This window comes from Oncorhynchus gorbuscha, linkage group LG15, assembly GCF_021184085.1.
Source record: "Oncorhynchus gorbuscha isolate QuinsamMale2020 ecotype Even-year linkage group LG15, OgorEven_v1.0, whole genome shotgun sequence".
Taxonomy (NCBI): domain Eukaryota; kingdom Metazoa; phylum Chordata; class Actinopteri; order Salmoniformes; family Salmonidae; genus Oncorhynchus; species Oncorhynchus gorbuscha.
Window position 1 is genome coordinate 4,594,674 of NC_060187.1, and position 16,168 is coordinate 4,610,841.

At 45.4% G+C, this 16,168-nt stretch overlaps 1 protein-coding gene across 2 annotated transcripts; it reads right to left on the reverse strand.

The window, feature by feature from the left end:
- Positions 1-5,833: 5,833 nt before the first annotated feature.
- On the reverse strand, positions 5,834-8,017 carry LOC123997635 (nuclear pore complex protein NUP62-like). 2 transcript variants are annotated; one of them, XM_046302068.1, is made up of 4 exons: positions 7,915-8,017; positions 7,761-7,819; positions 6,088-7,675; positions 5,834-5,902 (listed from the first exon to the last, which is right to left on the reverse strand). In XM_046302068.1, exons 1-3 carry the CDS (start codon positions 7,935-7,937, stop codon positions 6,108-6,110), a joined length of 1,650 nt encoding a protein of 549 aa, XP_046158024.1. In that variant the 5' UTR covers positions 7,938-8,017; the 3' UTR covers positions 5,834-5,902; positions 6,088-6,107. The 2 variants fall into 2 exon arrangements, with proteins under 2 accessions (XP_046158024.1, XP_046158025.1); XM_046302069.1 differs by having other exon boundaries at positions 5,834-6,000; positions 6,066-7,675.
- Between the last annotated feature and the right edge of the window lie 8,151 nt (positions 8,018-16,168).

Here is a 16,168-nt window from a genome sequence, read left to right on the forward strand (position 1 = left end):
CCAATAATAATAAGGCAGAACAGTTGAAACTGGAGCAGCAGCACGGCCAGGTGGACAGCAAGGAGTCATCATGTCAGGTAGTCCTGAGGTATGGTCCTAGGGCTCAGGTCCTCCGAGAGAGGGAAAAAAAGAGAGAATTAGAGAGAGCACACTTAAATTCACACAGGGCACCGAATAGGACAGGAGAAGTACTCCAGATATAACAAACTGACCCTAGCCCCCCGACACAAACTACTGCAGCATAAATACTGGAGGCTGAGACAGGAGGGGTGTATCTTTTGAGGAAGCGTGTAATTGGCATGCTGACTGAGTGCAGGAATATCCACCAGCTCCAACGTTATTTTTGAGAATTTGGCAGAACGTCCAACCAAGCCTCACAACCACAGACCATGTGTAGCCATGCCAGCCCAAGGAGACAGTGTGTTTCAGTTCACACCAAAATCTAGCAACTTTGCACAGCCATTGAAGAGGAGTGGGACAACATTCCACAATCAACAGCCTGATCAACTCTATCGAAGGAGATGTGTCAATGAGTTGAATGAGTGTGTGTCATTTCAGAAAATCACAGAAATCTCGCATAGCTCGGAAACACGATTCAAAAAGATTCGTCTGAACAAGTTGCAACAGGATCTGTAACTAAAAAAAAAAAAGATTTCTGGCTGGATAAATGGCTGGTTCTTATTTTATTGACACCGTAGGTTCATTTACTTTGACGTGAAGCGAAGAAATTATTGCTCTATTTTCATTTTTGACCTTTAATCCCATTGAGGCCTGGATGCCATCTAAGTCTTTTCCGTTTAGGAGATAAGGCCACGTCGTGATTGGTGATGTTTTGTACATTTGCAATATGATTCCACTCGCCCTCTTGTGGGATTTACCGGGACAGCGAAAAAAAATGACCAAAATTGTAACGTTATATTAAATGAAAACCGAATGTCCGAGAGACTTCGTTTGATGACTTCCTGGAAGAACTGGCCCTGCTGCACGGCCCGACGCTGTCCGCCAATTTTAGACATTTCTGGAATGACAGATGGGCAGGATATGGGTTTGTACTTTTGGGAATATTTTATTAGTTCCACTGAGCCAAGCACAGCCAAAGACATGGAATGATTTTTAATACTATCTGAATCAAGGCTGGTTAGCAGTGCCATGTGTCTGATAAGACGTGAGGGTGAAAGTGTGACAGATATCCTTATCATGGATAGGGGGCCTGATGGCACACACTGGCTCCTCCTGCTCACACGCTTCCAGTAGGGGACAGTTATGATCCCCATCAATCAGATTGACACCTGCCAGACTGGAAGAGCAAGAGAGAAAAAGTGTCCTGTGTGTCTCCATATGGAGCATACCTGGTGATGTTTGAGTCAGATTGGTCAAGCAGGCACAAACAAGCAGTTAGTGACATTCTGGGTTCAAGGTTTGCAAGGTGAAATTCCATTATAGAACCCACACGTGCAAAAACACCAATGACAATGCTGCTATTCCGGTTCTGTCTCAGTCATATTCTTAGATGTATATTGGCTATGCTAACAAGCTACGAGGCAAGATGTACAGCTCATTTTGAAAAAAGGAGCTGAGCTCAGTAACAGGAATGTTGGACTGATACCGACGTGACCGCCTTTCGGGAGGTCAGAGAACTGGCAGAGTGGTACCAGAAAAACCTCCCTCAACGCGAGCAAGACTAAGGAGCTGATCGTGGACTACAGGAAAAAGCAGACCGAACAAGCCCCCATTAACGGGCCTGTAATGGAGCAGGTGGAGATTTAAGTACCTTCTGTGTCCACGTCGTCAATGAACTCTCAAGAGTCAAACATACCAAGACAGTTGTGAAGAGGGTACGACAACCCCCCCTTCCCCAAGAGACTGACAAGAATTGGCATGGGTCCCCAGAAGGTTTCACAGCTGCACCATAAATAGCATCCTGATCGGTTGTAGTCCAAGTTAAACTTCTGCTACCGCACAGTAAGCAGTTCCGGAGTGCCAGTTCTAGGACCCAAAGGCTCCTCAACAGCTTAATGGCATCTCAAGCTATAACACATTTAAAAAAAATTGAAGGGCCTTGCAAGTAAACTTTATGGCAAAATGCTCACTTGTAGTCAGCGTATGTGACAAGTAGTTTGTAATTTTCTGGATGGTCGGACAATGCAAAAAACATTCATTTACTTTTTTGGAGATGGGGGGTTAATGAAGCATATGCAATTAGATGACCTCTTAGACAACATTGTGGCCGGAGAAACAGGATAATCTTTATTGTCTTTGTGTAGTTGTCTATCCATGTAGTTACCAATATGGAACTCGTCATTTGATAGCATGGAGGTGTTGAATACCCAGCTCTTTGACCTCGGGATGTTTTTGCAGAGGTCAAAGCGGAGGTGGACAAAGGCGTGATCTGAAAGTGCTATGGGTCCGATTGTACAAGTGGCTGAATTTATGAAACTCTTCGGGATAAAAATGTAATCTATACGGGAGTAGGTGTTATGGACATTAGAGTAGTATAGTCCATAGATGAGCTATTATTCTCTCTCCAGATATCTATCAGTCCCATCTCTTTAGTAAGAGAGTTCAACATCTTTGCAGATCTAGGATTTGTGGTGACTTCAAATCAAATCAAATCAAATCTTATTTATATAGCCCTTCGTACATCAGCTGATATCTCAAAGTGCTGTACAGAAACCCAGCCTAAAACCCCAAACAGCAAGCAATGCAGGTGTAGAAGCGGTGGCTAGGAAAACTCCACAGAAAGGCCAATTAGGAAGAAACCTAGAGAGGAACCAGGCTATGTGGGGTGGCCAGTCCTCTTCTGGCTGTGCCGGGTGGAGATTATAACAGAACATGGCCAAGATGTTCAAATGTTCATAAATGACCAGCATGGTGCAGTTGAAACTCACTCAGGTGGACGGAGGACAGCAAGGAGTCATCATGTCAGGTAGTCCTGGGGCACGGTCCTAGGGCTCCAGGTTCAAAGAGATTAGAGAGAGCAATGGCATTTGGCCAAGAGTCATAAATGACCAGCATGGTGAAAATTAGGCAGAACAGGAAACTGGAGCAGCAGCACAGTCAAAGCAACATCATGTCAGGTATGTCCTAGGGCTCAGGTCCTCCGAGAGAGAGAAAGAAAGAAGGAAGAATTTAGGACAGGGGAAGTACTCCAGATATAACAAACTGACCCTAGCCCCCCGACACAAACTACTGCAGCATAAATACTGGAGGCTGAGACAGGAGGGGTTAGAGAACTGTGGCCCCATCCGAGGACACCCCGGACAGGGCCAAACAGGAAGGATATAACCCACCCACTTTGCCAAAGCACAGCCCCCACACCACTAGAGGGATATCTTCAACCACCAACGACTTGAGATGATTTGTCTAGGGTTGGGTTAAGGGTACAATTAAAATCTCCGGCCACCACGCCAAAGGAGACACAATGCTCATTGAACAGGGTTATAATTTTTGACATGAAAGCAGGAGTATCTGTGTTAGGGGTGTATATGTTTAATATAGTAATTGGTTGACCATATAGTGACCCAGTTATCAAAATAAATCTCCCCTCCGGATCAGATATGTTTTTGTCTATTATGAATGGAACATTTTTATGGATAAGTATGGCTGTGCCTCTACTGTTTGATTTGAAAGATGAGAAATACACCTGTCCCACCCAAAGTTTGGCATGTTCAGCATCACAGAGGTGTGTCTCTTGTAATAGCGCAATGTCTGATTTTTCCTTTTTTAGAGCACATAGTATCTTTTTTCGTTTTATTGCATGCCCTAGACCATGGCAGTTCCATGTCAATAGATTTAAGGTACTAGTCATCGAGCAGTAATCGAACTTTAGTGCAAGTCATCGCTGGGTAAAAGTGGATAGTAATTACAGCTGCGTTCACATAAAAGGAAAATAAATGGTGTACATAAAATAATAATCTCTGAACACCCCAGCCGAGTTCCCAAACAACTCGACACATCCCGTTGGATCTATTACCCCCCGCTCAGTCTCAATTCTGTGTTCCGAATAAAACAAAAACCGGGAACAGTTAGCAACGCACAACGTCTCCCTCTCCCCACCAAAGAAATGCCTCATCCTCTCCACCTCGCATTGAGTAAATGACACAGTTGCCCTCATCCAGACCACAGTAAAAGAGGGGAGAAAAATAAAATCAATAGCCCAGTCTACATATACCTCCCCAAGGGACATAGGGAACCCCAGGTAATAATAGCAACAACAAAAAAACAGGGAAATAAAAGTAGGCTGAAACATTAGTAGGCCTAGGTTAGGCTATACAGCCTATCGCTCTCAGTTAAAGGAAAATAAATATAAATTGGACGGCTATAATGACATTTAGGGGGTGGGTCTCTGGATATCGGCTATATGTCGTCTTACCTCCTTTAGTAATGGCATTAATCGCATTTAGTCATTGGTCTGTTTGTCATTGGCCAGGATTATCTTTCAAAAAACGTTTTGCCTCTTCGGGAGTTTTGAAGTGTCGCACGGCTCCTTGGTGAAGAATCCTGAGCTCGTTTGGTTATTTGAATCCCCTGAAGATGCCTCGGTCAATGGAGTATTTCTTCACTTCGTCAAATTCTCTGCGCTTTCGGCGTATTCCAGCTGACAGGTCCTGGTGTAAAGCGAGTTTGGCGTTTCCCACTGTGATGGTGTTTTTCGCCGCCTGTAGGACTCGTTCCTTGTCGGTGAATCTCAGGAAACATATGGTGATTGGGCGCGGTGGTTGTCTGGCTGCTGGTGGGGGCCTCAGTGCTCGGTGAGCTCTCTCGAGTTCTATGGGCCTGTCGGTGGGCAGGTGGAGCCACTCGGGAAGTTTGTCTTGCAGGTAGCGGATCAGTGGCATGTTTGCCTCTTCTTTTCGCCCAGATTGAATAGAACACAATTATTCCTTCGCCCCCTGTTTTCCAGGTCCTCTGTTCTCTTCCAGATGCTTGATTTTCTTTAGCATATGCTATTGTTTCCATGGCATCTGTCAATACGTTTTCCATGGATAGGATTCGCCCCTCTGCCTCAACCATAAACGCGGGGCGCCTGGACATCTTGTTGATGTCAGGCAAAGCGGTTTCCAGGATTGTCACCTTGCCCCTACCGCACTGAGCTTAGAGTTAATGGCATCTAATTTGGTGTTTAGTTCTGTACGTTGGGATCTCAACTCAGAAAGGATGTCTTCGACAGAGTGCGGGGTAGGCATTCGTTGTGCCTCGTGGGGAGCGGGTTCTCTTGCTACTGGCGCTAGTTCTCTGAAGCTAGCTTCTTGGAGGCTTTTCCGTCGCTAATTCGAGTCCGGGTAAAAATGTCACCTGTAGTGTCACCTTTTGTAGCCGCCATGACTTTTTCTTACTAAAACTAAATGAGTGTGAACTTGGAGTGGAGGTAAGATTAGGAATTGGAAACTACTTGTGCGGAACTCTTAGTTCATGCGGCCATCTCGTTCAAGGGTCACGTGATCCCAGCCTGCATGTGTGTTTTAATGAAAGTTTGTGTTTTAGCGAGTACTATTAGTTGTCACTCTGAAATTTCCCCTGATGTTGATCCCTGTACAGGGACAGCAGCCATAAAAGGTTTTAATTAAATACTTCAGAGAACTTTCAGAGGGTTTAGTGAGATAGAAAGCAAGTGCATTAGAGTCACCATTAATATTAAGGGCATCAGGCCCAAAACTGATTCAGGCTCATTGATTGTAGAGGTCCAGTGATGCAAAAGATCCTGTCAAATGCCAGAGAGCCAACATTTCTTCTACTGGAACAAGCAACCTAGTTACCACAACACTGACATCCCTTTTGGCGGCATTCAAAACATTGGTCTGAAAACACTTAATTAAATAGATAAAGACCAATATGTATTAATACATTTTATTTAAAACAATTGAAGTAGAGAAGTCCTGACAACACTTCCAGGTCACAGCACCTAGAAGACAAAAAGATTAGTAACAAGCATACATGAAAGCAGAGACAGGTGCCAAGGCTGCATTTACACAGGCAGCCAAATTCTGATCTTTTGACTAAGCCAGTCGCAAAAAGATCAATGAACTGCCTATGTAAACCTAAACAGCCTAAATGGCATAAAAAAATACAGAGAAACTGAAATCTCACCTCAACTGGTGGTAACAGATCTACCGAGTAAGGTCTTTGAGCCGGTGGATTGTAGATCCACCGTACAATTCTGGGATGCTGTGCATGATGGTCAGGCCAAAGCGGCGACGGTTGATCGAGCTGGCACTGCTGGTCCTGCTCTGGGTAGGGCCATAGCTGCTAGACAAGAGGCTCTGGGTGGGACGTCTGGCAGAGCTAGTGTTGGACTTCACTGCATTGAACAAATAGCGTTGACTGGGGACAGGTTTAGAGACACTTGGCTTCTGGGCTGTGGCAGGAGCATTCTGGATGAATGTTGAACTGGCAGCCTGGGTAGAACTGAAGAGGCTGGAGACTGGCCCACTACTGGCAGCATAGCTGGGCCTGTAGCTCCCCCACTGAGCAGACATTTGTCCGTACTTCCCTTGGGCAGGTTTTGCAAGGAGATTCTGGCTGTATGTTGAACCCCTTCCACCTTGGTTAGAGGTAAACAGGCTTTGGCTTGGTGTTGCACCAAGGTCAGAGCCAGGCTTGTAGGCGCCATAGGAGTTTCCACTAGCTGTAGAGCTGGGGTGAAAAAGACTGGAGCGAGAGGCCAGGCTAGAAGTAGGCATGCCGCGACTTGAGGTAGAGGCTCCATCTATTCTCTGGCCAGAGGTTTGGGCATATTGATTGGAAGTTGAAACACTTCTACTGGCAGAGTTGCTCTGGTATTGCATGACATCTTGGGAGAAGCTAGGCTTGTAGCTTTTTGTTGCACTCCCACCTTCAGTAGAACCAGAACTCAGAGGACCTGGTCCAAATGAAGTTTGTGAAGAACCACTTGAGGGAACTTCACGGTCAGGAGTGGAAATTGACCGGGCAGAGATCTCCATTGGTCCCTTGAAAGCCAGGGAAGGGAAGCTGCTCCCTTGCTTCAGGTCCTGGACATAGTGGGTGAGGGAGGTGGTGTGGGTAGCAGTTTGACCATAGAGGCTGGGGGCTCCTCTACTCAGAGTCTGGACAAGGCCTTGGTTGGGTTGTCTGGAGGTGGAGAACTTGAATTCATTCTGGGTAGAGCCATAGTTAGGAGTAGATGGTTTCAGGTTAGAGGCAGTTCTACTCTGGACATTAAACACAACATCAGGATTCTGGACTAGTCCAGAGCTGCCGGAGTGAGGCTGTACAGTACGAAGAGTGTTGGCCTGGATTCTCTTTACCTCCCAACTTGAAACTGGCCTTAATGCACTGGGGTCAGTGACACTTTGACCATAGGTTCTGCTGGCCTTGGTTTGATGCTTGTTGTGGGTGACAGAGGATCCACTGGCTATAGAACCAGAGAGTCTAATGTCAGTATTCTTGGCACGGGTCCTCTTACCCTTTGTCTGGGCGGAGGTAAAGCTGCTGGGGATAGATCCAGAGCCCCTTGGGGCTGGCTGGAGGGAGCTTGGAGCAAACCCTCCGAGTGTGTTGTATCCAGTCCCGCGGTAAGTAGCTTCACTCTGGACCGAACCAGAAGTGTGAGAGGCTGGTCTGAATTGATCCTGGGGATAGCTGCCACCTGGTTGCCTCTGCTCAACTTCCATTCTGGAAGAGCCAGAAAACCCATAGCCTCTTACTCTCTGGGCATCTAAACAGAAGGGAAGTTATAGATTCAGTGCCAAACTTGAAGGTTGGTCTGACAAAAGTGACAACGTTTTGTGTTCATGCCTTACCACGTGGAGCCCATGTAAAACTAGAGTGTTCTGCAAACAATGAGCAAAGGAACACAATCCTGTCAAGAAAAGAAGTTGCCATTACACATCAGCATTCCAAATACAACCAGCAACCTTGCAGTTGACCTGAAACACATTGGTCAAAGAATCTTACCCCAAATTAATTCCAAAAGCCATATCAAAGCCTTAAACCACCAACAGCCCAGACAAAGCAATACTCTCAGTGCCTTACTGCCATGCTTAGTTGACATACCAGCGTGGTGTGTATTTATTGCCTGAACATGCAGTTGCCATCCAATCACTGGCTTATTGATTGATCGTTCTCAGCTGTATGTCTTTGTGGAGCGGACAGATTTTAAAACAACCAAGGTGAGGACAGAGGACGCGAAGAGTTAAGGAAAGACTTTTGAAATTCACACAAACAGGGCTAACGTTATGACACCACAATGACATGCAGATGAACATGATCAATCAATCAAACAGTGATGACAACTGGCTGTTCAGGCTATAAATATACATTCAGCTGATATATCAACAACTCAAGGCAGTAAGGCAGCGTTTACACAGGCAGCACAATTCTGATATTGTTTTTCACTAATTAGTCTTTTGACAAATCAGATCTGCTCTGAAAAAGAGCTGATTTGAAAAGATCTGATGTGATTGGTCAAAAGACAAATGAGTAAAAAAAGGATCTGAATTGGTCTGCCTGTGTAAAAGCAGCCTAAGTTAGCGAGCTGGCAGCTATTGCGTTGTCTCCTCTATGGGTTCTGTAGTACTTCATTTAAATTTAGCTTTTGGAATATATTTTGGTTACAATGTTTGGGGAAAAAGTGTTTCATATCTACTGAAAAGTTGCTGCTTGTGAAATATGTTGTGTAATTTCTCTCTTGGCTTTTACGTGATTTAACTTGTACAATTTATTCTCTTGACATAATTTGTTTGTTTTGTTCATTGTTTGCAAAAATTCAAATCAAATGTTATTGGTTACATACACATTGTTAGCAGATGTTAATGCGAGTGTAGCGAAATGCTTGTGCTTCTAGTTCCGACTATGCAGTAAAATCTAACTAAGTAAGTAATCTAACAATTTCACCTACCTTATACAAAAACAACTACCTTATACACACAAATACACACAAATGTAAAGGGACGAATAAGAATATGTACATATAAAAATATGGATGAGCGATGGCGTGCGTCATAGGCAAGATGCAGTAGATGGTGTAGAATACAGTATATACATATGAGATGAGTAATGTAGGATATGTAAACATGATTAAAGTGGCGTTATTAAAAGTGACTAGTGATACCTTTATTAAGTCAGTTTATTTAAGTGGCCAGAGGCACGGGTGGGGGTGCTCCCTACCCAACTTTGGACCCCTTGCTACCCCGTAATGGCATTTAAAACCATTTAAAAAATGTGCTCCAGGTAACCCGTTCCAATCACCAGGTGCACGGCTGTGCATTTGCACTATGTTTCAATGTGCATTTACCATCACAAATTTGTCATGCTTAAAAATACTGCAGAAATGCAAAATTGACTGGTGTCTGGCAACATGACTGAATACAAACATTGCAGCTATTCCCTCCGTAAGGCTATCAAACAAGCTAAGCGTCAGTACAGAGACAAAGTGGAATCTCAATTCAATGGCTCAGACACAAGAGGCATGTGGCAGGGTCTACAGTCAATCACGGACTACAATATGAAATCCAGCCCAGTCACGGACCAGGATGTCTTGCTCCCAGGCAGACTAAATAACTTTTTTGCCCGCTTTGAGGACAATACAGTGCCACTGACACGGCCTGCAACGGAAACATGCGGTCTCTCCTTCACTGCAGCCGAGGTGAGTAAGACATTTAAACGTGTTAACCCTCGCAAGGCTGCAGGCCCAGACGGCATCCCCAGCCGCGCCCTCAGAGCATGCGCAGACCAGCTGGCCGGTGTGTTTACGGACATATTCAATCAATCCCTATACCAGTCTGCTGTTCCCACATGCTTCAAGAGGGCCACCATTGTTCCTGTTCCCAAGAAAGCTAAGGTAACTGAGCTAAACGACTACCGCCCGTAGCACTCACTTCCGTCATCATGAAGTGCTTTGAGAGACTAGTCAAGGACCATATCACCTCCACCCTACCTGACACCCTAGACCCACTCCAATTTGCTTACCGCCCAAATAGGTCCACAGACGATGCAATCTCAACCACACTGCACACTGCCCTAACCCACCTGGACAAGAGGAATACCTATGTGAGAATGCTGTTCATCGACTACAGCTCGGCATTCAACACCATAGTACCCTCCAAGCTCGTCATCAAGCTCGAGACCCTGGGTCTCGACCCCGCCCTGTGCAACTGGGTACTGGACTTCCTGACGGGCCGCCCCCAGGTGGTGAGGGTAGGCAACAACATCTCCTCCCCGCTGATCCTCAACACGGGGGCCCCACAAGGGTGCGTTCTGAGCCCTCTCCTGTACTCCCTGTTCACCCACGACTGCGTGGCCACGCACGCTCCAACTCAATCATCAAGTTTGCGGACGACACAACAGTGGTAGGCTTGATTACCAACAACGACGAGACGGCCTACAGGGAGGAGGTGAGGGCCCTCGGAGTGTGGTGTCAGTAAAATAACCTCACACTCAACATCAACAAAACTAAGGAGATGATTGTGGACTTCAGGAAACAGCAGAGGGAACATCGATGGAACAGTAGTGGAGAGGGTAGCTAGTTTTAAGTTCCTCGGCATACACATCACAGACAAACTGAATTGGTCCACTCACACTGACAGCGTCGTGAAGAAGGCGCAGCAGCGCCTATTCAACCTCAGGAGGCTGAAGAAATTCGGCTTGTCACCAAAAGCACTCACAAACTTCTACAGATGCACAATCGAGAGCATCCTGGCGGGCTGTATCACCGCCTGGTACGGCAACTGCTCCGCCCTCAACCGTAAGGCTCTCCAGAGGGTAGTGAGGACTGCACAACGCATCACCGGGGGCAAACTACCTGCCCTCCAGGACACCTACACCACCCGTTGTCACAGGAAGGCCATAAAGATCATCAAGGACATCAACCACCCGAACCACTGCCTGTTCACCCCGCTATCATCCAGAAGGCGAGGTCAGTACTGGTGCATCAAAGCTGGGACCGAGAGACTGAAAAACAGCTTCTATCTCAAGGCCATCAGACTGTTAAACAGCCACCACTAACACTGAGTGGCTGCTGCCAACACACTGTCATTGACACTGACCCAACTCCAGCCATTTTAATAATGGGAATTGATGGGAAATGATGTAAATATATCACTAGCCACTTTAAACAATGCTACCTTATATAATGTTACTTACCCTACATTATTCATCTCATATGCATATGTATATACTGTACTCTACATCATCGACGGCATCCTTATGTAACACATGTATCACTAGCCACTTTAACTATGCCACTTTGTTTACTTTGTCTACACACTCATCTCATATGTATATACTGTACTCGATACCATCTACTGTATGCTGCTCTGTACCATCACTCATTCATATATCCTTATGGTTCCTTATCCCCTTACACTGTGTATAAGACAGTAGTTTTGGAATTGTTAGTTAGATTACTTGTTGGTTATCACTGCATTGTCGGAACTAGAAGCACAAGCATTTCGCTACACTCGCATTAACATCTGCTAACCATGTGTATGTGACAAATAAAATTTGATTTGATTTGATGAACTCAGGATGGCCGGGCAGTGATTCTGGTTCCTCTCCATTGCTCGTTGGTGTTGATTTCAGAATGTCATTTTGGTGATGGTACCTCACTGTTTAAACATATTGCAAATGGACAAAAGTCAGTCAGCAAGTCCCCTTCCATCAGTCAATTAGATGTCATTCTGACACCCAACTGATACAAACTGACACCACACCCACTTTTTCCAACTTGTTTAGAAGCCAACTATCACATATTTCAGAGCAGGCCCAAAATTCACAGCGCCTTCTGTTCAAACCATAATAAAAACGCAGCGACCCCAAATTCCAAGTTTCGGCTCGATAGGTCATTCGGTGCCCGAGCAAGAACTTAATTGGTGCTGAAAATCCACTTTTTTTCCATGCCTTGCTACGGGGTCCTTGAATGAGCTATCGGACAGAAACGTTGGGGTCTGTCTCTATGGGCCAAGCCGGTTTCAATGGACCTAATCTTGCAACTCTGGGACTTTTCTAAATGTCGTCATTTCCGTAATGGTCCAAATGAATTGGAGTCATTTCAAATGTATAAGGCTATTTCTCAGTCAAGGAACCTTCTAGAGCCACATAACTCACCACGCACTATGGACCTTAGCTGTAGAACAGGTTTCTAAAGTTTCAGAACTCTAGGTCTGACGGTTCTTTAATAGTTCAAACAAAGTTAACTATTGCAGGCTCTGTCTGTCTCTACACACCACACTCTGTCCCTCCGTCCAAGCTGTGTGTGTGTGAGTTTCTATTGGAAATTTTTATGGGAGACATGACTGATTTACAGTTCATGAGGGTTGTCTAATCACACATATGAAGTTTTGGAAAGATCTGACTTTTTTAACCCTTTGAAACAGCCCATATGACACCAATTATGGCACTTCCGGTTGGCACAGGAAGCTGAACGTAAACACATATCCTCATTGGGTTATGTTGTTACAGAATCCTGAGTTTTAAGTCTTTACGTTAAGAACTGACTGATTTACACAGGTTGAATGCACAATTTCTATCAAACATCGGGTTAGGTATTGCTTTTTTCTTAGAGGAAGCATATGCAATTAGATGACCTCTTAGTGTGGCTTTAGCAGCGTCCCACATTGTGGCCGGAGAAACAGGATAATCTTTATTGTCTTGTGTGTAGTTGTCTATCCATGTAGTTACCAATGTATGGAACTCGTCATTTGATAGCATGGAGGTGTTGAATACCCAGCTCTTTGACCTCGGGATGTTTTTGCAGAGGTCAAAGCGGAGGTGGACAAAGGCGTGATCTGAAAGTGCTATGGGTCCGATTGTACAAGTGGCTGAATTTATGAAACTCTTCGGGATAAAAATGTAATCTATACGGGAGTAGGTGTTATGGACATTAGAGTAGTATGTGTAGTCCATAGATGAGCTATTATTCTCTCTCCAGATATCTATCAGTCCCATCTCTTTAGTAAGAGAGTTCAACATCTTTGCAGATCTAGGATTTGTGGTGGGGACTTCAAATCAAATCAAATCAAATTGTATTTATATAGCCCTTCGTACATCAGCTGATATCTCAAAGTGCTGTACAGAAACCCAGCCTAAAACCCCAAACAGCAAGCAATGCAGGTGTAGAAGCACGGTGGCTAGGAAAAACTCCACAGAAAGGCCAAAACCTAGGAAGAAACCTAGAGAGGAACCAGGCTATGTGGGGTGGCCAGTCCTCTTCTGGCTGTGCCGGGTGGAGATTATAACAGAACATGGCCAAGATGTTCAAATGTTCATAAATGACCAGCATGGTCGAATAATAATAAGGCAGAACAGTTGAAACTGGAGCAGCAGCACAGTCAGGTGGACGGAGGACAGCAAGGAGTCATCATGTCAGGTAGTCCTGGGGCACGGTCCTAGGGCTCAGGTCCTCCGAGAGAGAGAAAGAAAGAGAGAATTAGAGAGAGCATATGTGGGGTGGCCAGTCCTCTTCTGGCTGTGCCGGGTGGAGATTATAACAGAACATGGCCAAGATGTTCAAATGTTCATAAATGACCAGCATGGTCGAATAATAATAAGGCAGAACAGTTGAAACTGGAGCAGCAGCACAGTCAGGTGGACGGAGGACAGCAAGGAGTCATCATGTCAGGTAGTCCTGGGGCACGGTCCTAGGGCTCAGGTCCTCCGAGAGAGAGAAAGAAAGAGAGAATTAGAGAGAGCATATGTGGGGTGGCCAGTCCTCTTCTGGCTGTGCCGGGTGGAGATTATAACAGAACATGGCCAAGATGTTCAAATGTTCATAAATGACCAGCATGGTCGAATAATAATAAGGCAGAACAGTTGAAACTGGAGCAGCAGCACAGTCAGGTGGACTGAGGACAGCAAGGAGTCATCATGTCAGGTAGTCCTGGGGCACGGTCCTAGGGCTCAGGTCCTCCGAGAGAGAGAAAGAAAGAAGGAGAGAATTAGAGAACGCACACTTAGATTCACACAGGACACCGAATAGGACAGGGGAAGTACTCCAGATATAACAAACTGACCCTAGCCCCCCGACACAAACTACTGCAGCATAAATACTGGAGGCTGAGACAGGAGGGGTTAGGAGACACTGTGGCCCCATCCGAGGACACCCCCGGACAGGGCCAAACAGGAAGGATATAACCCCACCCACTTTGCCAAAGCACAGCCCCCACACCACTAGAGGGATATCTTCAACCACCAACGACTTGAGATGATTTGTCTAGGGTTGGGTTAAGGGTACAATTAAAATCTCCGGCCACCACGCCAAAGGAGACACAATGCTCATTGAACAGGGTTATAATTTTTGACATGAAAGCAGGAGTATCTGTGTTAGGGGCGTATATGTTTAATATAGTAATTGGTTGACCATATAGTGACCCAGTTATCAAAATAAATCTCCCCTCCGGATCAGATATGTTTTTGTCTATTATGAATGGAACATTTTTATGGATAAGTATGGCTGTGCCTCTACTGTTTGATTTGAAAGATGAGAAATACACCTGTCCCACCCAAGCTCTGCGGAGTTTGGCATGTTCAGCATCACAGAGGTGTGTCTCTTGTAATAGCGCAATGTCTGATTTTTCCTTTTTTAGAGCACATAGTATCTTTTTTCGTTTTATTGCATGCTCTAGACCATGGCAGTTCCATGTCAATAGATTTAAGGTACTAGTCATCGAGCAGTAATCGAACTTTAGTGCAAGTCATCGCTGGGTAAAAGTGGATAGTAATTACAGCTGCGTTCACATAAAAGGAAAATAAATGGTGTACATAAAATAATAATCTCTGAACACCCCAGCCGAGTTCCCAAACAACTCGACACATCCCGTTGGATCTATTACCCCCCCGCTCAGTCTCAATTCTGTGTTCCGAATAAAACAAAAACCGGGAACAGTTAGCAACGCACAACGTCTCCCTCTCCCCACCAAAGAAATGCCTCATCCTCTCCACCTCGCATTGAGTAAATAACACAGTTGCCCTCATCCAGACCACAGTAAAAGAGGGGAGAAAAATAAAATCAATAGCCCAGTCTACATATACCTCCCCCAAGGGACATAGGGAACCCCAGGTAATAATAGCAACAACAAAAAAACAGGGAAATAAAAGTAGGCTGAAACATTAGTAGGCCTAGGTTAGGCTATACAGCCTATCGCTCTCAGTTAAAGGAAAATAAATATAAATTGGACGGCTATAATGACATTTAGGGGGTGGGTCTCTGGATATCGGCTATATGTCGTCTTACCTCCTTTAGTAATGGCATTAATCGCATTTAGTCATTGGTCTGTTTGTCATTGGCCAGGATTATCTTTCAAAAAACGTTTTGCCTCTTCGGGAGTTTTGAAGTGTCGCACGGCTCCTTGGTGAAGAATCCTGAGCTCGTTTGGTTATTTGAATCCCCTGAAGATGCCTCGGTCAATGGAGTATTTCTTCACTTCGTCAAATTCTCTGCGCTTTCGGCGTATTCCAGCTGACAGGTCCTGGTGTAAAGCGAGTTTGGCGTTTCCCACTGTGATGGTGTTTTTCGCCGCCTGTAGGACTCGTTCCTTGTCGGTGAATCTCAGGAAACATATGGTGATTGGGCGCGGTGGTTGTCTGGCTGCTGGTGGGGGCCTCAGTGCTCGGTGAGCTCTCTCGAGTTCTATGGGCCTGTCGGTGGGCAGGTGGAGCCACTCGGGAAGTTTGTCTTGCAGGTAGCGGATCAGTGGCATGTTTCCCTCTTCTTTTTCGCCCAGATTGAATAGAACACAATTATTCCTTCGCCCCCTGTTTTCCAGGTCCTCTGTTCTCTTCCAGATGCTTGATTTTCTTTAGCATATGCTATTGTTTCCATGGCATCTGTCAATACGTTTTCCATGGATAGGATTCGCCCCTCTGCCTCAACCATAAACGCGGGGCGCCTGGACATCTTGTTGATGTCAGGCAAAGCGGTTTCCAGGATTGTCACCTTGCCCCCTACCGCACTGAGCTTAGAGTTAATGGCATCTAATTTGGTGTTTAGTTCTGTACGTTGGGATCTCAACTCAGAAAGGATGTCTTCGACAGAGTGCGGGGTAGGCATTCGTTGTGCCTCGTGGGGGAGCGGGTTCTCTTGCTACTGGCGCTAGTTTTTTCTGAAGCTAGCTTCTTGGAGGCTTTTTCCGTCGCTAATTCGAGTCCGGGTAAAAATGTCACCTGTAGTGTCACCTTTTGTAGCCGCCATGACTTTTTCTTACTAAAACTAAAT